Source organism: Nyctibius grandis, chromosome 4 (genome assembly GCF_013368605.1).
Source record: "Nyctibius grandis isolate bNycGra1 chromosome 4, bNycGra1.pri, whole genome shotgun sequence".
Classification (NCBI taxonomy): Eukaryota; Metazoa; Chordata; class Aves; order Nyctibiiformes; family Nyctibiidae; genus Nyctibius; species Nyctibius grandis.
The window spans coordinates 27,898,671-27,923,108 of record NC_090661.1 but is presented as its reverse complement, the minus strand read 5'-3'; the positions used below and the strand labels follow the sequence as shown (position 1 = coordinate 27,923,108).

At 42.6% G+C, this 24,438-nt stretch overlaps 1 protein-coding gene across 4 annotated transcripts in view; it reads right to left on the bottom strand.

The window, feature by feature from the left end:
• The window catches only part of AMBRA1 (autophagy and beclin 1 regulator 1), a 151,623-nt gene that overhangs the window by 102,345 nt on the left and 24,840 nt on the right, over positions 1-24,438 (bottom strand). For all 4 annotated transcript variants that reach the window (XM_068399339.1, XM_068399342.1, XM_068399340.1 and 1 more), the window contains 2 exons: positions 13,673-13,759; positions 5,847-6,029 (listed from right to left, as the gene is read on the bottom strand). In XM_068399339.1, coding sequence (XP_068255440.1) covers positions 5,847-6,029; positions 13,673-13,759 — 270 coding nt within the window. The remainder of the gene's footprint in view (positions 1-5,846; positions 6,030-13,672; positions 13,760-24,438) is intronic.

The window sequence follows — 24,438 nt, the reverse complement described above, 5'->3', positions numbered from 1 at the left end:
CAGATAAAAGGGCTCTGGGAAGAAAACAACAAAGGCAGGTACATACAACAAATAGCAATCCTACTTTTAATATCTTTATCTGAACTCAAGTAACAAATTACTAACGAGAATATTATTTGTAGCTGCTCAAGTAAGAGAGACAGATAACAAACTGTCCCATCTAAGACTTCCAGAAAGAAATTGCTGCTTTTTCTGCAGTATACTGGTGTGTCACAGATCCTAAAAATCCATTTCCATTGGCATTTAAGTGATGTGAAGAGCCTACATAGATTCTCACATCTCCTACCCTGTCTTTTGTTAACCTCAAATGTAAACATCAGGATGATAAGGAGAAAAATGAAAAAAAAACCACCAAAAACCCAGCCTAATTGCATTTAGAAACCTTGCAGTTCAGATATGCTACCCTTCTACCACTACACCAAAAGGCTACCACTGATCGAGTCATCTCTCTCACCCACCTTCACTACGCCCTATCAGAACTTAGCACTTTGCATTCCATCCATCCTAGGATGTCAGCTTAAGCTATAGTCACCCTACAGAATAAACCTCTTTCCTCTCCTCTGGGATTCCCTACGCTTCTCTCTCCACAATGACAGAACTTTTTTCACTGTTCTGGAGCTGTAGATCAAAAGCTCCATACTTATTTCAAGTCTCACAAAAAACTTTAGCCATTCCAATCTCTCCTTTCTCCTGCCAAGAAAACCTGGCTCTTATTTGAAGGAGTTTCTTTTGCAGAAGTTGAAGGTTATCACATGAAGAAAAAAACCACTCTGAAATACATGAATGCACAGTGAACAGCTGTGAAGGGGAGCACTAAAGACTAAGACTGGCTGTACAAAGAGTCTGAGTTCTCCCTGTGTGCTCTTAGTAGTTGGTGTGCTAAGGGAAAACAGCAGGTGCATTGTGAATTGATTGCATTTCTGCAGATTAGTGCTCCCATTGCTGCATCACCAGCAAACAATGATACAGAGTCAGACTGAAAAGGTAGAGACTGGATTTAAACACAAGTGTGGAATTCCTTCACAAGGGTAGGGAAGAATTATTTCAGTAAGTGGTAATGTCCGACCTCTCTCTCCTCTCACTCAGACTTTCCAAAATCTGTCTCAGTCATTAAGCAAACCACATGCTTATTCTCACCATGACACACACCCAAAACCTACTTCCACCATTCCATTTCAGAAGTAATAGGAAGAAAAGGATCCCAACCCAAACCTACTACCCAAGTGCACACCACTGAGTAACCACACTGCCACAGCCATTGTCTCCCCTTCTCTCTCTCATCATACTGTTAGTTCAGACACAATTGCTTCCAAGCAGTTCCTAACTCATATTTTCAGGTACCGATGCACAAGTCGAGGTTCTTAAAGAAGCTGACGCTTTAAATGAAGACATTCCACATGAAGGGTGATCACCTGGATAACTCACATGAATGTCAAATCCGCTGTGCACTTCTCTCCTTAGTACATAAGAAAGTTAAACCAAAATGCCAGCTTGAAGTAGAGCACTGACGATGACACAAAACAGACTCCCAAACAAACACTTCACCTATGGAAGAGGTTAAAAAGAATCTACCATACTATTCTCCAAAATAAATGAAAATCATATTCAAGAAAATGGAAGTGAGACTTACAGCTTTAACGCAGTGGCGGTCAGCTGGCAGGTTGTGATCTTAAAATGTTTTAAGGCAAGAAGCTATTGGAGGAACTTAAATTTGGCAGTTCTTGCTACAACAGTGTCATTAAAGCAACCAAAAATGGCAGGATTATGCACTTACGAAGAGACCCCCGCAAGATGCCCCTCTGAGAAACCACAAGTCTTGGTCCAGAACATGCCTTAAACGAAAGGATTTTAAGTTGACAAATACAGCCAAATAATCTCATTCTGAATCTTGTAAGCTTTCCGTAAGTTATTAATCATCTCTGCAAAGCAAGAGCCTGCTTCCACAAAACCAGAACACCCATTATGGTCTCAGTAAAACAGTGCCTACAGTGCTCATACTCTCTGTCTGGGTGCTCAGTGGTGTCTCAAAAGAAATTAAAAAGATAAAGCACCAAAATAAGATTTCGGGCCTGTGAGGTAAAGCCCGTCTTGTTGTAGACACACAATAAAGACCTTCCTAGTCTGTGACAATGGCACAACTGAACAGATCCACCCCAGCACAGATCATCCTGGAAGGAAAGAAAAAGGAGAGGATAGAAAGGGGAAAAGCTGCAGACATTAAAAGAGTGTAATCTCCAAGCTCTTCCATATCTTATTCTACCAGGCAGCCCACTCTCAAAAGCAAACAGAGGAGTCAGCCACAGTCACACCTTTAGCCTTGGCTTGAAAGCCTTTATAGAACTGTAGCAAAGGATTTGAGCAAGGCTTTCAGACAGCGAAGTGGTGCACTGTCCTATAGATCTGCTTTTCAGTCTGACAGATAAAACGAACCTGTATTTGTGTATTTGTTCCCATGCTTACTACAGACAAGAAAGAGGCAGAGGTGGCCAGAATTCACCTGCAGAAACACCCTCACATTCTGATTACAGTGACAGATTTAGAATTATACATGAAAAAAAATTAGCTCACACTATCCAAGGACTCCTAGAAGCACCACCCACAGGGTCCAGCACCAGAGCTGTTCAAACTACAGGAAATATGTAGAAGAGACCCAGTCAAACTTGTTGAAGAAGTCAAAAGAAAAGATAGTTTAGCTCTAAAAATCTAAATTTACTATGCGATACAAACATAATGCACTCAAAAGAGACCCTGAAATTAGAAAGTTCAACATCTATGACTTTGTCTATAAAGAATCTATTTTTACCAGTTATGCTGGAAGGCTAAAGTGACGTCATTATCCATTCAGAGATTATTATCCCATAATACAAGCAGCCTTTTCATTTTAGCTTAGGATTCTGCTAAAGCTAACCTGAAAACCCACTCATATAAATTTATCTGTTAATGACCTAATATTACAATCTGTATATATATTACAAACTGTATTAAATGCCTTCATGCAGACATGACTAAGTTTACAGTTGTCAGTTGTATTCAATAAGCAGTAAGATGACAACAGTGACAGGTTAAACACAGGCAGTGCATGGAGAGAGATAACATCTTATTAGACCAAATAACACAGTTATAGCTTGTGTCTCCCTCTTCCTCCTCTGTCTATAAAAGCTGGTGTAATAGAAGGATATTACTAATACCTATAAAAACCACTCTAATTCACATTCTTAGCCCAACACTACTGCTATTGCTATCACAAACTAAATGTATTTATAAATTAATTCAAACGAGATTCTGGAGAAACTGCATGGAGAAAATGACACCATTAGACTGACACACAGGAGGAGAGGCTTTAGCTTAAATTTAGAGGCCATATGCACACAAACAGTGCAGAGGCCAAGTTTTTCATGCCTCTTACTAGGTCATTAGGTGAGCAAAGCTGAAAAATATACAACAATGAATCTTAGAGTAGAAAAAACCCTCAGAACCCACAAAAGATGAGCGCCGAGGAAGGCGTGTCTCCCAGGCACACTGCAGAAGCAACAGGACACACTCCCTGCCCAGAGCTCTATGTATAGTTAAACCAATTGGTGTTTAATGCCCCTTACAACTTTCTCCTGATCTCCAGGAAAATGAAAGAAGAAAGAATATTTACCAATTACATGAACCAGTTTAGGAAGACAAAGCATCAAGGCAATTTGCTATGGCTTTCACATTAAAAAAAATTCACTGGATTCCAGGAGAAAAGCATGAGATGCAGACAGCTAGACACAGTAGCAACTCCCTGTCCTACATCGGATCTGCAAAAGCCTGGAAGCCAGAGTATCTAGATCAGGGCAAGAAATACATGAAGAAATACATGACTCTGCTTAGGTGAGAAAGCAAAGAAGGAGGGATACAGGAGCCAAAAGGAGAAGCAAGAACTCTGTATGAGAGATTTCACTGTGAAGTGTCAGCAGAAGAAATCAAATGAGTCACGAGACAAGTTCCAGCTCTAAGGACCCCCGCACAGCAGCACTCTCTAATCAGCGAGGAGAAATAATGAAGCAGAGAAGGAAAAAGGCAGCCTGTCTTGAACGCATAGACCAGAATTCAATATGAAATATTCAACGAACAAATTCAGCCACTGCACAGTAAGGAATAAACACTTCTTTTTGCTCAGTATGAAATGAAAGACAACCTTAGCATGGCTGATTGAATTGCTTCACTGACTGGGTGCTCTTACTGTGTGAATATTATCTGTAGGGGAACACACTTCTCTGCAGGCATTTGCCTGGCTCTGTGAATGAAGAGCTTACCATCTTTTCTTTTCCCAGCAGAACAAGCTGCCCCAGACAAATAAAATGGAATAATAGAGATATTACGGTCTATGCTTGTGATGCACCCGCCTCACAAAATGGGCCCAGCAGCCACCATATTTTTGCTCTTCCAGACCACGAGGCTGCTTGGGAAAAGCTACCAGGCAGTCACTCTTCTGCGTTATCGCCCCTCATTTACCTCTTACACAAACAAGGCCACAATGACAGTGGAAGACATTCACTTACCCTGTACTTCTGAATATTTAATAGCTGGAGCATGAAATGACAGCTTCACAGAGCAACATTCCAAGGGAAAAAAAAGCCTACCACCACTTAAAAAGTCAGAAAGGGATTAATATCTTGCTTTTCTGGGAATAGCTAGTGTTACCAGTGTCCTTCATAAAGGGACTTCACCCTGACGCAAAGGACATGGAGCTTTAACAACATGCCATCTCAAGTATGTACCATTGAAGCAAGTGAATATGAAAGTTATGATAGTAGTAAAGTTGACAGCATCCTCTGCTGGCAGCAGCAACAGATTTTTAAGGAGTTGTCAGCTCACATCAAACACACCTCCCTACTACACCGTAGACTACTTCTATGGTTATACTCAGAATCATTCTATGTTTTAATCACAATATACACAAAAGGGGAAAAAATTCAGTGAAATACTTAAAAGTGCTCAGGGAAAATGCCATATTTAAAAGGAAATGACTGAAGACGGACTAGAAAGGTCATATCCTCCTTTCTGCTAAAATGGATTTTAATCTAAATTCCTGAGCTTTTGGTCTCCATGCCATCTAAACAATCCATTACTATACTTTCATTTATTGGAAAGCGTTTGCAATAAATTTTTTTGCTGGGATTACACTGGATATCACTAGAAGTCCAAAGGCAGACACTGGAGGGCAGACTTTAAAAGTTTGTCAGGAGAACCACTCAGAAGGAAGTACAGTGGCTTACAGGAGTGCTCTTCTAAGGCTTGGATACATAGTCTTTCCTCACTTTGACACAAGAGGCCATTTGCTCTCCTTGCAGGAAACTAAGCCTTAACTTAACACAGATTCACAATCACCAAGTCTTCCAAAAAAGCAATCCCAGGAACTTCAGCTGATTTGACAAAGTTGTACAGATAGAGCAAGTAACAGTAACAGAACATGTCTGGCTGTCTCCTACAGCCTTAGACTAAAGAACTAAGTCCTGCAAAGCCTCTTAGTGGTTCCTGTTCTGTCTCAAGATTTGAAGGCTCTAATAAACTCTTGGCTCCCCATCTGTTCCACAGGAGAAAAAGATTCTTTTCTTTATTTAACCAGTCTTTTAAATCTGGTTGAGATAGCCTGATGTGTTGAAGATAGCCTAAAGCATCCTTAATTTTCAAAACAGAAATGGCAAGACCCATTTGTAGCAATCACTGCTCTAATTATTGATTGAATGACTTGACTTAACCTGTTGCTCCAGGAAGCCCAAGATGTCTTTGATTGGTAAGCAGTAGGAAGCCACAAAGCAGTCTTGCGCTGACAACAGACTCAAACAAGAGGGCAAAGCAGCATGCACACTTACTCAAAATCTTCAAATTCCAGATCATTTCCCTCTACAGACGGGCTTGAGTTCTCTGAAGTGGAAGAAGAGGAGGAGGAAGAGCGGAGACGGTTTTGTTGGTATCGCATAGAGCGTTGTCGAATACTGTCCCTTCGGGAAAGATACTGGATCATCCTCTGAGCATAATATGCAGCAGGAGACAACCTGAGCAAGAGAGAGAGATACAGACACTCGTTACACAATAATAGAATGACAGCCAGTCCTATTTTTCCTTTTGAGCTCCAAGTGTCAGGACAGTAACAGCATATCACAAAATTGGCTGTTTGCATTTTATCCGTGAGTAAATAAAGTAAATAAAGAAAGTTAAGTAGAAGTAATTTTCCCTTTATATGCTACACTCCCACGTGATTCCCTTGTTGTGCAAACAGAAACACTACATAGTACCTATAGACAAAAAGCTCATCCACAGCACAGAGAAGTTTGCTTCTCAGGACTTTTTGGAGCCCATTCTTTCATTTATTACCAGTTCACATAACTAACCCCAGCAAGCATCTCTGATAAGAATCAAGCCCACTCCCAAGATGAACTCTGCTTGCAATGCCAAACAGCAGCAGTGTTCAAATAAACATTGAAGGAAGGTGCTGTTGTTTTGCAGGTACTTAACAGAATCACAGAATGGTTGGGGTTGGAAGGGACCTCTGGAGATCATCTAATCCAACCCCCTGCTAAAGCAAGTTCACCTACAGCATGTCGCACAGGGTCACGTCTAGTGTACCATAAAGCATCAAGCAGGAGAAAAAAGGGTTGAACAGCTTTGTTTCACTACTTTGTAATCCAAATGGTAAGGATTTCATACAGTGGCAATTTCAACATACATCTAGTGGATCTGATAATAGGAGCATTAAAAGCCTTGCATCCCACCTGAAAGGAAAATCTTCTTCTGCAATTAAGACTTAATTCTTTCTCATGCATAACCTGGCCTTTGTTTGCATCAGCTATCAAGCACGAGTATTACCCCCTTCCTTGATGCTAGACAGGCAAAAACCACACTCATTTCCTACCCTGCATATATCCACAGCTCCTAGCACATGCTTTCTGTGACACAGTTACTCAATATTGAAGTCCAGACCCCTCAGATGCTCGAATAATCATTTCTTTAGCCTTACTTGGATTAGACATGAACTCTAATTTGGGGGGAGGAGGGGAGATGACAATAACCCTCCCCATGTAATTAGACATTAAGATGCCTATTCCTTTAACTTCTACCTCCCCCCCATGCCATACACGTGTTTGATTTTGTTCTTTTTTATTCAAGTTACCAGACTGGTACTTCCCGGGGTCATGAAAATACAATCTCATTTCCTGCAAAGGCACCGCGGGCAAGAGACTGATAATGGAGAAAGCAGGTCTAATTCTTAATCTACAAATGAAAGCGTGAACAGCTTTAACCGAAGAGAAATAAAACAAAAGCCCTCAAATGAACAGTGAATTCCAGGGGACAGTCTAGAGATGAAAATATACTCATTTGCAATCACAAAGAGAGGTGGCCTGTCTGCCTTACAGGAATGCTACCTATCTTCAGAACAGAGTTTCAAGCTAAATTCGTTTTACAGCGGACCTCACCGTCAGCCATAAAGACTCTTAAGGATACGTTTAACTTTATAGTGACCAATACCACACAGTTTCACTGTGTTGCACTACAACCAGCAACAAACTCCATAATAATCTCTGATAATATGATTGTTAGAAGACTTTTTAGTTTTTTCTCCTCTCCAGAGCTGTGCTGATTCTATGGGAAAGTACTGGAAATAAGATTTTGCATATATATGGATAAGTTTCACATCCACAACAGTATGAGCAGCAAACAATCAGACCAGCTCTGATAAAGTGCTCTGCTACTATCCCTGAAGTCGTATTTCAATGGAAAATTACACTTAATAGTACTTCTAGAGACTGTTCCCTAGAGCAGCACAGAAGAAACGTACTAATTCTTCAAGGGATAGATTGTATTAATGTTGTTTTGGCCGCAGACACCCACCCAGGACATTCAATCTCCCATTCTGCCATACATTCAGGGCATACAAGCAAAAGAGAAGGAGGCATGAAAGAAGGAATTAGAAGTCACATAGACACAAAAAGGGAATGTCTTCCCCAAGGTAAGCTCCCTGTACCTGTATCTTGGTAAAGAGGCAAGTTTAGTAGACAGGCTCAGGGGTCTAAAAACTTAGCCAGTAAGCAGCAAAAGGGTAAGGGGAACCACACACTCAGTTTGTTTTGGATTCCTCCTGGACCTTTTATGCACTGTTTGATGTGCAAAAAGCTGATGTTAAAGCTGTTCATGCTTATGTAACGCAGAAGGCTTTGCTGTACAAACAGCGCTTCTCTCAACTCCCCTGAAGACTTAATAGGCCAAGTACAAAAAAGCAAGGCATTACACCAGTGCACTCATAAACGAGGAGCTGTTCTCTTCTTTGGCCTTTTCCATAAGCCAAAGTCTCTGTGTATGCCTAAAAATAAGTCTATGCCATAATATGTGCACATAGAGAAAGAAAGGAACATGGAAACAAGGCAACACTGGAAAACATGAACAGCCATCTCAGCAGTCCAGCAGTGTAATCACTGAAACTTTTTTCTTTGCTAATATCACACCAAGGGAGAGTTTTACAGAAGGATATGAAGAATGAGTTTTGCAGACATTTAGTCTTCTCAAATTATGCAGCACATCACAATAAAAAACTAAATTATTCTTGTTAGAAGAACAAGAAAGAGCAGGCAATAAAGACTGGCCATAATGGATGATGAGATGCCAGATTCAGCTTCCTGACAGCACATGGTATGTAGACTGGACAGACAGCGAAAAAGATTTCCAAAGAGAAATCAAGAAGCTTACATCTGATACACAGAGAGAAAGGTACGAGGGAGAAAATACAAAAGGGCAGGGGAGAAACATATTCAAAGCAAGGGGCTAAGGAATTAATCTCTGCAGATGAGTACATGCAAGGCAAAAAAAAAAAATTGTACTTGTCAGGCTGTATCTGTCTTTGGAATACAGCTATGACACAAATCAGAACCAGAGCTGAGAGCCACCATAAGAGATTTAGCTGTCCTGGAGGGAGGAGAAAGCTGCAAAGCAGCATAAGAAACACTGGTTAACATTAAACATATCTCTTCAGTTCATTCAGCTATTGAACACAACTGTAAATAAGCCCCCTACCAAAGTTAGTCTAACAGCTGGCTAAACACACACCACTCACAGCAGGCTGCCTAGTCCGTTTATTTCTCACCTGTGCTTCTATAACAAAGCAGTGGCAAAACACCGACAGAGGTTATCCAGTAATTTTTAAACCAAGTTTGTGTCCACAGAACAGTAGGCTGTATTTGTCGAAACCAGAGGAGCTAAATTAACCCAGTCTCTGAGGTGGCTGGACCACATTTACTGGCGCAGATGGTTCAGAGGAGGCAAAGCTACGCTGCCGCACATGACCGCCACAGAACAAGGCCCTGAGCAGGAGAAATGCTGCAGTGCAAAAACCAGAACCAAACAGCTTGTGTCTCATCCAACCACCATGTCATCGAGAGGCAGCGCATTCTCTAGGCACCCAGTGCTGCTGGCTGGCCAGGGAGAAGTAGAACTGAGGGAAGGAAATGTTTTGCTAGCATTAGTAAAGTTCAAGTGTCTTGCTCTAAATGGCATCATGAGTAACCAAGAGCGAGCTACTATATAGCACAAGTGTCCTCAGCTACAGCCAGATATCCAATCCAGCTGGCTGTATTTAAGGACAACATGAAAATTTTTACACAAAGGCTGCTTCTCTCCACACTCCCCTATTTTAGTATCTTCTAAGGAAGTAAATTTTTTTTAAAAAAAAAAAAAAAAAAATCACAAGAACATCAACTGGAGAATGGTCTAGACCCAGTTTCCCAAGACAGTCACAAGAATTGATGCATCTGCATCCAAGAGCACTATACTGCTGTGCAGACCCCCAAGCTTCCAAACATTTCAGCAGTACTGACACCACCCATCAACCCTGCCTTGATGCTGATGGACAGAATGTTCACTGACATTACTACAGCTCACACCTCTAAATGTCTCTCAGCCAGCAGACATGTTTTAAAGGGGTTACCTGATTGGTGTCATTAATATCCTTGGTGATATCTGCAGTAGCATACACACCACCAATCCTTGAGCTGAAGGCAATGCTGGAAGTGGACACCAACTTTTGGTTGCTTCCATTCCACTTAAGCCTTCAACTCACAGGCAACATTCAGCCTGAGGGTCTCTTTCCCAGTAACTTTCTAGCAGCTTAGATTTTTTTTCTAGAGATGTATCTATGAAACACTGTTGTGATGCTTTATATATGCAGTCTGGGAGCATCTTTTTGAGTATTTTTTTTTTTTTAAAAAAAAAAAAAAGGGTGTTCTTTGAGGACAGCTTTATTTGATTCCTCTGCAGATTGTTTTCTGAGCTCAGTACACACGGAAACTGTGGAGAGTGACAGAATAGCCAAGCTGACTTTAGAGAAGTTCAGCAAGGCCACTAAGAAAGACTGCTGCGATCTACATCAGAATATTCATTCTAAATCTGAAGGAACTTAAAAAATATGTTCTCCCTGCCTCACTCCTGACCTAGGTTATTCAAATACAGCAGCATTACAGACAACAGATGCAGAAACAAAACTAACACACACACTCTTAAAAATAAATTCTTCAGATCATGGAGTTAAAAAAAAAGAGACTCTACTGGAGACAGCTTGGTCTTAAGTAGGTATATATATTTTTAATATATATTTAAACACACATACACACACAGACATATATAGATGTGTGTTTGTCACCTTTGTTTCACTGTTCCACTTAGTTATTTAAGAACATCTGAAAGTCATAACTTTCCGTTACAAACTTACGATGCTACAAAAAACCTCAAAATGCAATAACACTCCTTTTAATCACATCCCCAATGTGTAACAAGTTAAAGGGACAGTTAAAAAGATCCTACTAGCCTAGCACACCAGTAAGGTTTATGCAGGAAGACTCTGATTTTACTCCACTCAAACTTCCAGCTCATGCTGATTATACATCTATGAATTCTTCATAGATGAAATAGAAATTTAATGAAAAATTAAGAAATTTAATGAAAAAAGATAGAAATTTAATGAAATATAACAAGGGCAAGTGTAGAGTCCTACATCTGGGCAAGAACAACCCCATGTACCAGTACAAGTTGGGGACAGACCTGTTGGAGACCAGCGTAGGGGAAAGGGACCTGGGGGTCCTAGTGGACAACAGGATGACCATGAGCCAGCAGTGTGCCCTTGTGGCCAAGAAGGCCAATGGCATCCTGGGGTGTATTAGAAGGGGTGTGGTCAGCAGGTCGAGAGAGGTTCTCCTCCCCCTCTACTCTGCCCTGGTGAGGCCGCATCTGGAGTATTGTGTCCAGTTCTGGGCCCCTCAGTTCAAGAAGGACAGGGAATTGCTAGAGAGAGTCCAGCGCAGAGCCACGAAGATGATTAAGGGAGTGGAACATCTCCCTTATGAGGAGAGGCTGAGGGAGCTGGGTCTCTTTAGCTTAGAGAAGAGGAGACTGAGGGGTGACCTCATTAATGTTTATAAATATGGAAAGGGCAAGTGTCAAGAGGATGGAGCCAGGCTCTTCTCAGTGACATCCCTTGACAGGACAAGGGGCAATGGGTGCAAGCTGGAACACAGGAGGTTCCACTTAAATTTGAGGAAAAACTTCTTTACTGTAAGGGTGACTGAACACTGGAACAGGCTGCCCAGAGAGGTTGTGGAGTCTCCTTCTCTGGAGACATTCAAAACCCACCTGGACGCGTTCCTGTGTGATATGGTCTAGGCAATCCTGCCCCGGCAGGGGGATTGGACTAGATGATCTTTCGAGGTCCCTTCCAATCCCTAACATTCTGTGATTCTGTGAATCTCATCCTCTGAAAAGGACAGTGACACTTACTGGAACAAATTAACCCTTTTAGAGGTTGTTTCAACACTGAACTTTTCCTCCAAAGCTCCTTATAAGCTCAAGCGACTCTAGCTTCTACCAAAATCTAAAAACACTTGAACTGTCACATGAAGAGCTACAGTATCAGTTCAAAACCAGCTTCAAGTAGAAAAATATTTTTGACATTATTATGCTAGGAAATGTCTCAGGCAGTGATTCCTTTTCACACATTTTACTGAGCTTCATCATAGCAGAGATCTGACAGAAAAAAAAAAAAAAAAATTCAGTAACCTAGGCAGGCCCTCCTCCTTTTCTTTTTTAAAAGGCAGCTCCCACACAGCCAGAATCGGTTCTCCCAATCTCTGCGCAATAAATCTGCCTGCTTTGGATTATGCATTCCAGAAATAAGGAATGGTGCACTTCCAGCCATTTAGCAGCTCTTGGCATTCATAAATTGACTTGAATGTAGTAATGCTTTTTAATAAACACTTGTAACCTATCATTTTCATCTTTCCAGGTAAATCAATCCATTTACCTGTCATTTAATCAATTGCCATTTAGAAAGCTTTTACATTTATCAGCATCATTCTGACATGCAGTTGCCAAGGCCTTCTGCAGTTACCTAGGTTGGTTTCCCAATGACCTTACATACAGGTAGCACACACTACCTTACTTTCACCACACTAGTTTTATTTACATTACTCCTGAGCCTTTGAATTATCTTTACAAAGCAACTTTCTTTGCAATAAATGGAAAAAAAAAGCCTAATATAAGATTTCACTTCTACAAGGCTTTATCTATAGAGATAGTCAGCAAGGATTCTACCATGTGGCCAGTTTGTGACCTTTTATTTCAAACTTGTACTTAAAGCATCATCTGTATAAAAATGCAGATTTTGTTGTTAATGATGTAAAAAAGAACGAGAATTTTTAAAAAAATCAAACCTCCTTCAGCAATTTAGATACTTCATTTTCATACACTGCTATTCCTGTACTCTCCTTTATGATAAATCCTAGTAGCCTTCAGTTCATGCACCTACGCCAGAGGTTCCCTAAGAGGCTAAATCAGATACATTTTATACTTACTGAATTTTACTCATTCATAGCTTTGTTAAACCCATCTAAAGAAAGATATTTGTCACGATTTATTCCTTGAAAGCTTCCAAAGCTGCTTGCTGTTAACAATTCTATCATTTCTTCTGACAGAGTCTGTGGGTCACATTATCCCATCTGTTGCTTTCTTAATACATTAAGTAGAAACTGCAAAGATCACTCCTTTCCATTTTTGATAACTCTGCCATGTTTGCTTTTTCTAGTCCTCTGAAACACTCCCACCTCTTCTGGAGATTAAGCAGCACTACAGGTGTTTCTATGTCTAATGTCAATGATTCATGACTCTTCAGAAATAATTGTCAGTATTTTGTTCTTAGTTGAGTATACTTAACATCCTGCTTATGCTCTCTCATACAGATACATTTATGGAGACATTCCATTCTTCCAAGCACGTCGTCTGCTCACACCAGCTCCTAACTGCCTTTACTGCATTCTCCCTTACTCCTGAATAGCCTACTTGTTTTTTCTTCAAAAGAGATTTCAAATTTATTTATATCATCTCCTTTACTGTTGGACCTGCTTGCCACCTAGTGTTCTCCATCCCAAATGATTTCAGGAATTGTTATGTGCTTACTTCAACAGCAATTTCTTCCTCTTTTCCTCATTCTCTCCCAGACTTAACAGCATCTTCTCATTTGTTTTGCACCTTGCCCCCATGGCAAGTCATTGAGGAGGAGATGGGCCCAATATTAGAACCATTCCCAAATAATTCAGTGAGTTATACCAAAGTTATGCTTTTGTCTATGAAACCAAAATGCCTTTAGATTGCATTTAGATCTTACCTGGCTGGATCTGGGTAGATTGGATGTTCCCGGGACCCTGCTCCATCATAGCGAGATAATGAAATGAGGGAAGACTCCAACAACCTCCTAGAAAGGAAAAACAAATGACAAAGTCAAAGACCATTCAGGAACATCCCCCCTATTTATGCCCTACTTTCTGAAACCTCTTAAGACTATTTCTGTCATCAGTGCAGAGAATTCTGCAACATACTGAACTGATGGCATAAGTGTCTTCACTACATAGCTATTCAAAGATAATATTCTCACTGCACAGGAGAAAGAACACCTCGAGTACAAAAGAAGAGTGGTCCCAAATCTGCTTTCAAGTTTCAAAAGAAAGATGCAGATGCTACTTCTCCTTTAGAGACAGGCCGTCTCAATTGGTCAGGTCCATAAACACTAACGCTGCATTGGCAGTCTGTCAAATTTTTACCTACTCAAAGGTGGCTACACAGGGAATGGGTCAAGGAGCACAGGACAAAGAACACAGCTTGGCATGTGGACTCTAAGGGCACCGCTGGTGTTTATTCACAGTGAGATATTCAGTCTTAGTCTCAAGGCTCAGAAAGAGTTTTCAGCTACAAAAAACCCACGTTCGTTTCCTTTGTATCTTAATCAGCCACAAGGAGAAATACCAAATATTCACTCAAGAAGTAAAGGTATGCAAATGCAGCCAGACAGCTTGAATATGCGAGAAGCGAGTCTGAGTCATGAAGGCAGCAGAATCAAAAGTATATAGCAGGAACATGTCCTCCACCCTGGCTTCTACATGCACCTCTTCTTGTCACAAAGCAGAGGATGGCATTGTTTCAAGACTGACTCATTCAAGCCTGTTGCAGCCATTAGATTAACAAGAGAGGTGATTTGGGGTGGGTGTGGAGAGTGGAAAAACCAACTGTCAAAGTTTATAAGGCTGCTAAGTTGCCTTTCAAGTCTTTTTGCCTTGGAACTCTTGATAAATTTTGTTTTCCAGTCTTTGTAACTTAAATGAAAACTGTTATGGTCTGAAAGTCAAAGAGGTCCAACACCACATCTATTCTATTCATCCCCACACACAATTAGCAAGAAAGATTTGAACCTCTCAGTCTTAGCCCCACACTCCTAATTCACAGGTAGCATTTGCAATGCAGGACAGCAAGCATCAACACAGGAAGCATGAAGAAGGACGAGATACAATCCACGCCCAACTTCCCACTTCTACCCAGATAGACGGCAGAAACGTAAATAAGACTTTTTTCCCCAGCAGCAGCCCCCCCATCAGGATCTCAAAACAACTTTTCACTGCCTTCCAGCAATACAAAAAAACCCCCACCTTCAATTTTACATTATAAATCTAGAATACAGAAAACAGCAAGAGATTGCTACAGTTAACTTGGAAAGGCATGTGTCAGCTCAAGAGACTCAGTACTTGCTGCAAAGCACTGGGGCTCTACAGAAGGCAAGAAATCCTGTCCTCTCTGGCACAAAGTTGCTGGGCAACCATTTGTCTTATTCAAGAACAGTTATTAAATCTCAGACTTTCAGATTAATTAATTCCCCAGGTTATTGAGTCAAAAGCTCTAACCTTCAATACTGCTAGATAGTAGGAATCCCTTGGCTCCCCAGAAAGTTATCATAGTTCAGTCCTGCCTTACCAAACCCCCTCTCCTGCTCCAAATATATAAGTCAATATACGCAAAACCAGGTAATCCAGAACAAACGGTGCAACAGCTTTCTGAGGTATACTTGAAGTCCCATACCTATGAGGTATACCTATCACCTGCGTCACATATAAACTGCTTTTATTCCTTCTGGGGGGAAAGTTAGACAGTTTAAAATTAGCAGAAGGGATATGGACCTATTCAGCCAGCTGGGCCCTTTCTAAACCACTGGCTCAGAGTTCAGAGACTGGATTACTCTCACTGCAACGCCAACATGTTTTTTAGAAGTCTGCTCTTCAGAGCTGCTTACGCAGAGTACTCCAAAACCAGCAGTTTGCAAGCAGCCTGGATGTGCTGAGGCTGCCACTCTACTGGATCGTCCTGCCTAATCACTGGACTTAACCGGAGAGAAGGAGCTCCTGCAGTATGCAGAGCCTGGTAGGGTCACAACCCTAGAAACAGCAGCTGCCTCCTTACAGGTGTGAACAACCTACACACAAGTGGCTTGTTTGATGCCATTTCCCTGCAATGCCTATGATGCCCTCATGATGTGCACACACAAATAACCATCAAACTCATCATCCCTGTCAAAACTCTTGGTGCCTATACACTACACATGCCACCCTCTTTCCCAGCCTTTCAGGGTCTATCCACTAAACGACACAGCAAAATCAGAGCCACAAGGGAAGATGACCAGTACAGGCCACATGGCCCAGCAGGCTCTGTTAGGAAGGAGTCTCCAGGTATTCTCCAGCCATATGTCTCTTCTCACCTTTGGAAAGGCTGGCAATCTCCTAAGAGCATTACTGGAGAGGGATCACCTTCAGAAAGCAGCCAGCAGCTGCACTGAATGAAATAAAAATGTACAGCAACCAGAGGGCAGCAGAAGGGTGTGGAAGCAGGAGCAGGGCACACATTGCAGTAACTCGGTACAGGTCTGCCAGGAGTCCCTTTGCTCTGCTGGGGAACGGCACTTCAGGGAATTTACAATTCTCACCTCTACCCCGCACCTGATCCTTGAAATAAATACTTGCCAAGCACCTGGCACCTCAGATGAGAACTGATATGTGTTACTTTAGTAAAACACAAACCAACAGTTGCCTGAGCCACAGGATGGCCAGGTATCTGGGTAAACACACTTCCTATAGGCCTCACAGCCCCAGGATTTTACCTGACCACTGCAACTCCACCCCACAAAGCAAAAGGAGCTGCTGCTGCTTTAGGAGCACCTCCTTTCCCAGAAGGGCTCCCGAGGAAGACCAGTAGTTATGGGGTTGTGGGGAGACAAACGGGATGACAAACGCACTCCATTAAACACACTCCCCAGGACCCTCACTGAGGCTGCGCTGTCCGAGTTGAACAGTCTCAGCTACGATGGCCTTTCCAGCAGAGCCGTCCAAGCCTGCCAAGACCAAACTCAGCTCCTGCACTATCTTACACTGAGGCACACAAGCCACATTCAGATCAGGTAGACAAAGACATTTCAGTTAACAGTAACTGCTAAAAGCTATAGCTGCTTTTAAGCCTGATTAGTAGTTCTTAATTGTCCTACAACTGTGCCTTCTCAGATCACAGAGCAATGAACAAGTGAATATAAATACATATAGCAGACAAAAAAAACAAAACAAGACAACATGCAATCTCATGAGATCCTGATGGACCATCTCTGTGCTTAATGCTCCAGAGAATAACAATATCCATATTGAAACCGGAGTACTAAACACAAATAAAATCTATTATTTAACTAACTCATTCTAGACTGAGCCATTGAGGCCCAAGTTACAGATCCAAATGCATTTGGTACTGACAAATGGGTTCAATAATAGATACACTACTATAATCATCAATAAAGTGTCCCATCTGTGACACTGGTAGTGTAACCTACTGTACCCCAGGAAGGCGCAGATAAATGTTTTTGAAGTAAGTCATGCTGCACTCTATCAAGTCTTAGGCACCACGTTGATAGCTTTTGCCACCCAAAGTCCCAGAAGAGACACAGACTATTTGTTTTCAGTAAGCCCAAAGGGTAAGATAGCCCAATACCCTACCACAGTTAAATGCTGAGGTTGGGAGCAATTCTGTTAAGGGGAATAAAGATAACCCACAGATGAATAGAAGCACCTCTGTTACAGGGAACTGCTAGCTACTAAACATCTAAGTTTCCAACAGAGAAACATGTGAAGAGAGAACAGAAATGCATATTGCTCACATCTCCTTTTGAAACATTTCAGTAGATCATGCTTGACTCCTGAATCCTTTCTGGAGCTTACAGCACCCTCTTCCTCTCCCACACCCCTCATTTTTGCTACCCAGATATATAACAGGTTAACACCAGGCTCTGTGGAAGCAATTGCTCCACTATCTCTCTGTCTAGACAATATGGAGTTGTCACAAATGACATCTAAAGTACAATTAGCAGAGAAACTGCAATTTCCACTCTCCTCCCCCGCTCACGGGGTGGGGGGGGAGGAGGGGCGGTGGAATATCACACATTATCATCCTCCAGGTTGTCACTCAGTGCCGCAATGAAGATTAACTTTGCTCACCCTGAGAGATGCTTCTGGCCTAGGTTGCTAAAAATAGGAGGACGGGGATTGTAGCTTTTTGTTGGTTTATTTTTTTTTTTTAAATCAAAACCACTACAAGAAGATATAAATTGCTTCTGTTCAGCAGCACTGAGATCTCAGCAGGCTCCTTTTCTGTCAGACATCAGTAGCTACGGAACTGCTGCTCTACGCTCGCTCTGTTATCTTGGGTCTGCAAACAGCAGCCATCGCTAGCGAGGGGGGAAAGAAAGCAAGGTCCAAGTTACAGGACACCTTTAGACAAGGGTGATGAGAAAGAGAGTGCACACACACAAGACACTACAAGCAGAAAAGGGAAATTTCTCCGTAATGAAGCAGCTGAATGCCAGAAGCTGCAGCTCAAGGGGAAAAAAAGTCATGAAGAAACCTCCTCGCAGCGCATCAGCCATTGGACTATACCCACACTCTCCCCACGAGGGTGAGGATCACCACCAAAAGCCTCTTGGGACAGAGTGATTCATCTCGGCAGGCTTTTAGAAGATACTTAAATGCATCAAATTTAACTTCTCAGTAACAGTTTCTAAGGATATGCAATTCTTACACCAGATCTTAGATTTGCTGTCACAGCACATGCATTACCGGATAGTGCTACTCCACACAATACCAAGGGAAGGGCTTTCCTCTCCATCCAAAAGTGAGGGGCTATCAAACAGCCTTGAGGCTTAGTTTCCTTAAAATCAAAAGGGTGTTCGGTTAGCTGCCATCCTCCTAAGCTGCTGCTGCTACACACCAACAACCAGAACAAACCAGTAAAATGAAGCAAGCACTCCTGCCTCAGCCTTCAGCTAGGAAGCGGGTCTAAGACAGAGCAAGTCATCATTGAAGCAGAAGTATATTGACAACTCTGGCAGCCTCTGTGAGTTTCCTCCTCCAGTTTTACATCTTCTCTGGAAAGGCTTTTGTATTCCCTACTGCCCATTTAGAGGTGAAATTACCACACTACTTCATATTACATCCCTTTTTCAGCTCTCTGAATTACAGTCAGCAGTCAGTTCTCCTGAGCACTCATCCCTATGGATGTGCTTCTGTGGTTCCTCATAGGAATGTAAATAGCAACAGTTTAAAACTAGATTCCCTTCACTCATCTTCCTCTTATGGCAGAGCAATGTTTAACCTAAAAATAACAAGAAAGATGAAGAATGAAGACAGCTGAATGTTCTCCAGATGCCCAATAGCACTGCTGCCCTCCCTCAAATCCTAAACTCAATTATTAACTGTTAACAAGGTCAATTAATTCTTGGAGATCAATTATAGCCTCAATAGAACACTGGAAAACTATTCTAAACAAAAATCTCAACCAACTCAATCCCCTGGCTTGTTTCTTTTTTCCCTTCCCTTTTCTCAGAAGAATAGGGAAAAAATATTTCAGGCATCTCATATCGTGTTGCTGACTTTCAAAGAGCAAATTGAAACCACGTAAGGAGAAACCATCAAGTGTTTTGTTCCATAGCTTCATTTTCCATAACAGTTTTGTAGTTCTTGTCACACAGAAAAAGGACTATTGCTATCACCAGTTTCATATTCAAGCTTAAAATAAAAAAAAAAAAAGCAATCAGTATGCAGTTCTAAAGATTGCCTGAAAAGATGATTTCTAAAATTAAGTCCTTAACATAATCTACTCTGATACCTCTAAGCTAACATTTCTAGACTGTTTCAGCTTTCACATGGCTATGGTTAGACATATTTAGCCTGGCATCAAGATTTGAATTAAGACAGGTCAGAAGCAGATGATCAGAAGAGAAGAAACAGTCAAACAAAACGGCCAAACTTTCCTTAAGACAGCTGTAACCATCTACAACAGATAAATACCCTGAGAATTTCACTACTGATGAAAACCTCACCACTCACTTTTGCAGTTCTCTGAGTTAGCTTCTCCATCCCCTTGTTTCACATACAAATCATCAGTGAGGAATGAGAGTTGGTGGCTGCCTTTCTTATGAGTATCCAAGCCCTATTAGGCATTCTTTTCATCACCTTTTTTTTTTTTAAAAAAAAGTTATTTCACATAATGAACACCCTTTGCAAGAAAATTTCCTTTCTTTAGGGAAAGCAGTGACAGTAAAGATGCAATAAGTGATCACAGATACGTGCCAAACATGGCCTTCATAGAACACTCTGGCCTGTTTGTGAGAAACAACTTGTGGTAACTCTGAAGGGCAACCAGGGACAGAGAAGACATCCTTCCCAGATGGAGGTGTGGAGTTGTCAGAGCAGCAGGCCTGATATAGGACAGAAGTTATCACAAAAAACATTTTCCCCCCTTCACTGGTTCTGGGCAAGAATCCCGATTTCTCAGTCAGAAAACAGGCAGCACATCAGGTCTTCAGCCAGGATGGGAAGGAGGGCAGGGAAAAGGAACACAATTACATGAAACAAAGAACTGTAGGTAAGGGCTCCAATAGCAGAAATGAGCATTGAGATTTGAGTTCTCCTAATCACAACGCAGGAAGCAGAGTTTCAAGAACATGGTTAACCCTTTAAAGTTTACCTGCTTCAGTTTAACTAGAAAGTAATACCACGTGATGAATTCTGCTATTACTGCACCTCTGCTCTTGGACTAGGAACTTCAACTTCCATTTACCACCTAAAGCCACAGGAGCTACACAGCACCTTTGGACCTCATCATAGGGGAAAGTCTGTGTCTCTGAGGGAGATAACAGATTTTTTTAACTGGACCCAAGGTCACACTGTTAATCTATTACTTCACCTGCTGACAAAGGCCACAGATCAGAACAAAAGATGAGAGAGCATTATGTATCATACAGCACCCAGTGAATGATGCATTATTTCAACAGGCAAGAGGAGGCACACATCCATGATAGACATGAAAAGGGTCAAGAGCAGCTATGGTAGCATTGATGAGTTTGGCAGTAACTCCAACATGAAAAGAACGATGAAAGACCTTGCACTTTCATTTTGCAGGGGTAAAATTTGAGGGGCAGGGAGGGGAGAAGAAATTTAAATCAGCTCAAGCTACTACATGTGCTATTTTGCTCTACAGTGGCAGTTTTATACCAGTGCTCAGAATGGTGCAGGCACCTCAGTCAAGCTGAAGACAAGCATCGCATTCCTCCACCTAGACCCTTAACAACATGCGATTACATCGGAAATCCAGCTACGGGGAATTGGTTCCTAGTCATCGTGATTATAACAGTCTTGAAAGCATGGCCAGAACACAGCCAACACAGTGAACTCCTTCAGCCTGCAGATAGCTTTACTCCTCTGAGGGCTCTTCTACCTAACTTCATATGTATAATGTCTGCTTCAAATTTTCCTTATTCTGGGAGTTCCCAACACCACAGATTGCGTGGACAGCAGAAATCTCTGCTTACCCACGCACGCAGATCTGCGTCAGCTTCTGGGATAATTACATAGGGCTCCTGCTTCTCCATAGGGAATTGAAGAGGAGGTGTCTTTCCTGAGGGGGCAGAAGCCATACTGCTATCTCCATCGGCTTCTAGGCTTCTTCAAGTACATTAGTACCAAAAGGAAGACAAGGGAAAATGTGGGCCTGCTGCTGAATGAGGAGGGTGCCCTGGTGACGGAGGATGCAGAGAAGGCAGAGTTACTGAATGCCGCCTTTGCCTCAGTCTTTACTGCTAAGGCCAGCCCTCAAGAATCCCAGACCCTGGAGGTAACAGAGAAAGTCTGGAGAAAGGAAGACTTTCCCTTGGTTGAGGAGGATCAAGTTAGAGATCATTTAGACAAACTGCACATCCACAAATCTATGGGCCCTGATGGGATGCACCCACGAGTGTTGAGGGAACTGGCAGATGTTATTGCCCAGCCACTCTCTATCATCTTTGAAAGGTCATGGAGAACAGGAGAGGTTCCTGAGGACTGGAGGAAGGCCAGTGTCACTCCAGTCTTTAAAAAGGGTAAGAAGGAGGACCCAGGCAACTACAGGCCGGTCAGCCTCACCTCCATCCCTGAAAAGGTGATGGAGCAGCTCATTCTGGACGCCGTTTCTAAGCATGTGGAGAAGGTCATCAGAAGTAGTCAACATGGATTCACCAAGGGGAAATCATGCTTGACCAATCTGATAGCCTTCTATGATGACATGACTGGCTGGGTTGATGAGGGGAGAACAGTGGATGTTATCTACCTTGACTTCAACAAGGCTTTTGACACTGTCTCCCATAACATCCTCATAGGAAAGCTCAGGAAGTGTGGCTTAAATGAGTGCACAGGGAGGTGGATCGAGAACTGGCTGAACAACAGAGCCCAGAGGGTTGTGATCAGTGGTGCTCAGTCTAGTTGGAGGCCTGTGGCTAGTGGTCTTCCCCAGGGATCAGTACTGGGTCCGGTCCTGTTCGACTTATTCATCAATGACCTGGACGAAGGAACAGAGTGTACACTCAGCAAATTTGCTGATGACACAAAACTGGGAGGGGTGGCCGATACACCAGAAGGCTGTGCTGCCATTCAGCGAGACCTGGACAGGCTGGAGAGCTGGGCGGAGAGGAACCTCATGAAGTTCAACAAAGGCAAGTGTGTAGGGTCCTGCACCTCGGGAGGAATAATCCCATGTACCAGTACAGGTTGGGGGCTGATCTACTGGAGAGCAGCTCTGCAGAGAAGGACCTGGGTGTTCTGGTGGACAACAAGTTCACCATGAGCCAGCAATGTGCCCTTGTGGCCAGGAAGGCCAATGGTATCCTGGGGTGCATTAGGAAGAGTGTGGCCAACAGGTCAAGGGAGGTTATCCTGCCCCTCTACACGGCCCTGGTGAGGCCACATCTGGAGTACTGTGTCCAGTTCTGGGTCCCCCAGTTCAAGAAAGATAAGGAATTACTGGAGAGAGTCCAGCGAAGGGCTACAAAGATGATCAGAGGACTGGAGCATCTCTCTTATGAGGAGATGCTGAGAGAGCTGGGTCTGTTCAGCTTGGAGGAGAGAAGACTGAGAGGGCATCTTATCAACACTTACAAATACCTTAGGGGTGGGTGTCAAGAGGAGGGGGCCAGACTCTTCTCAGTGGTGCCCGTGACAGGACAAGGGGCAATGGGCATAAGCTGAAACATGGAAAGTCCCATCTGAATATGAGGAGGAATTTCTTTACTTTGAGGGTGACAAAGCACTGGAACAGGCTGCCCAGGGAGCTTGTGGAGTCTCCTTCTCTGGAGATATTCAAAACCCGCCTGGATGCAACCCTGTGCAACATGCTCTAGGTGAACCTGCTTTGGCAGGGGGTTGGACTAGATGATCTCCAGAGGTCCCTTCCAACCCTTAACCATTCTGTGATTCTGTGAAAACAGAGGTCCCACCACACATCAATCACTTCCTTTAAAAGCTCTTGTTCAGGCCAGAGTAATGAAGAGTGTCAGCTCAACAGACGACCAGCAGGGCAGTTCAGCCACTTACCCCAGCCCTCTCACTTCATGAAGAGAGAGGAAGGATTTGACACTAATGCCTTTCGGGCAGAAAAATGAGTCAGTTTCCTGGCAGATAATGAACCCTGTTTATTCACAGCCTTCAGTTCCAGCAGGTGCTTTCTCAAGAAGAGCAAGGGAGGGAGTCAGTTACATCATCACACAAACAGCCATTTGGCGCAATCAGTTAAATATGTATGTGGAAAATGTTTAAAATGCATGTTAGCTGTTCAACAGACCAGAATGGCTCAAGTGGAGAAATCTAGAGTCATCACTATTTTGGTTAGAGTTGTATTACTGAGTCAGTTCACAGGTCCCTCTCTCTCCTCTTGCTCCAGGCCCAGAGAGTAGATGCATGCTGCTCTACTGCAAGTTCTCCAGTCCAGATTCTGTAATAAGGAACGAATAATTGGATGAAGGCACTTTCTCCCCAGGCACACCGTGCTGCGTGCATTTATACAGAGCGTGAAGGATGAGTGCATGCACGCAATATATGTAAGTGACTGCACATCTAATGATTAAGGGCTTGTATTAGCATAAAAAAAAAAGAGGCACACTATACTGTCAACTCTCCAGCTCCTCCCCACACTCAGGAAAGCTACACAGAGCTTCTAGTAGAGCAAGCAGGCCTGAAACAGAAGGTCTGAGGGCCTGCCTGTAACTTGTTTCTTGGCAAAAGGAAAACAAAACTAAAACAAACAAACTTAGAGATTGTTTTAACATTACTATTATCTGAAGCCAGACAACAAGCTCTAGGAATCACAGCTAGACAGTTTAAGCACGTCAAAGACCACCATTAATCATACGTTGAGAATCATCCCCTAGACAGAATACTACAAGTACATGAACTCAATGCACATAAGTAAAAAATGGGAAGGAGCAACTGTCCAAGGTCAAGCGAGCGTGTCTGGACATGTTGCCCACCCCGCAGCAGCTGGATCAGGAAGCCACAGGGAAGCCATGTGCTGACAGCAGAGGAGACAGAGAACCTAGCAAAGGAAGGCTTTCAAGAGAGGGAAGCTGTTCACACTTCTTCCCTGTCTGTCACAAAGCTGAGAACTGGTATGTTTCATGGCATCCTCAAATAGCTATCTGTTTGAAGTCAGCCGTCTTTCAACTTCTAAGCAATCTGTCTTTATCTAATATCTTTTTTGCATGGTCATCTCCTA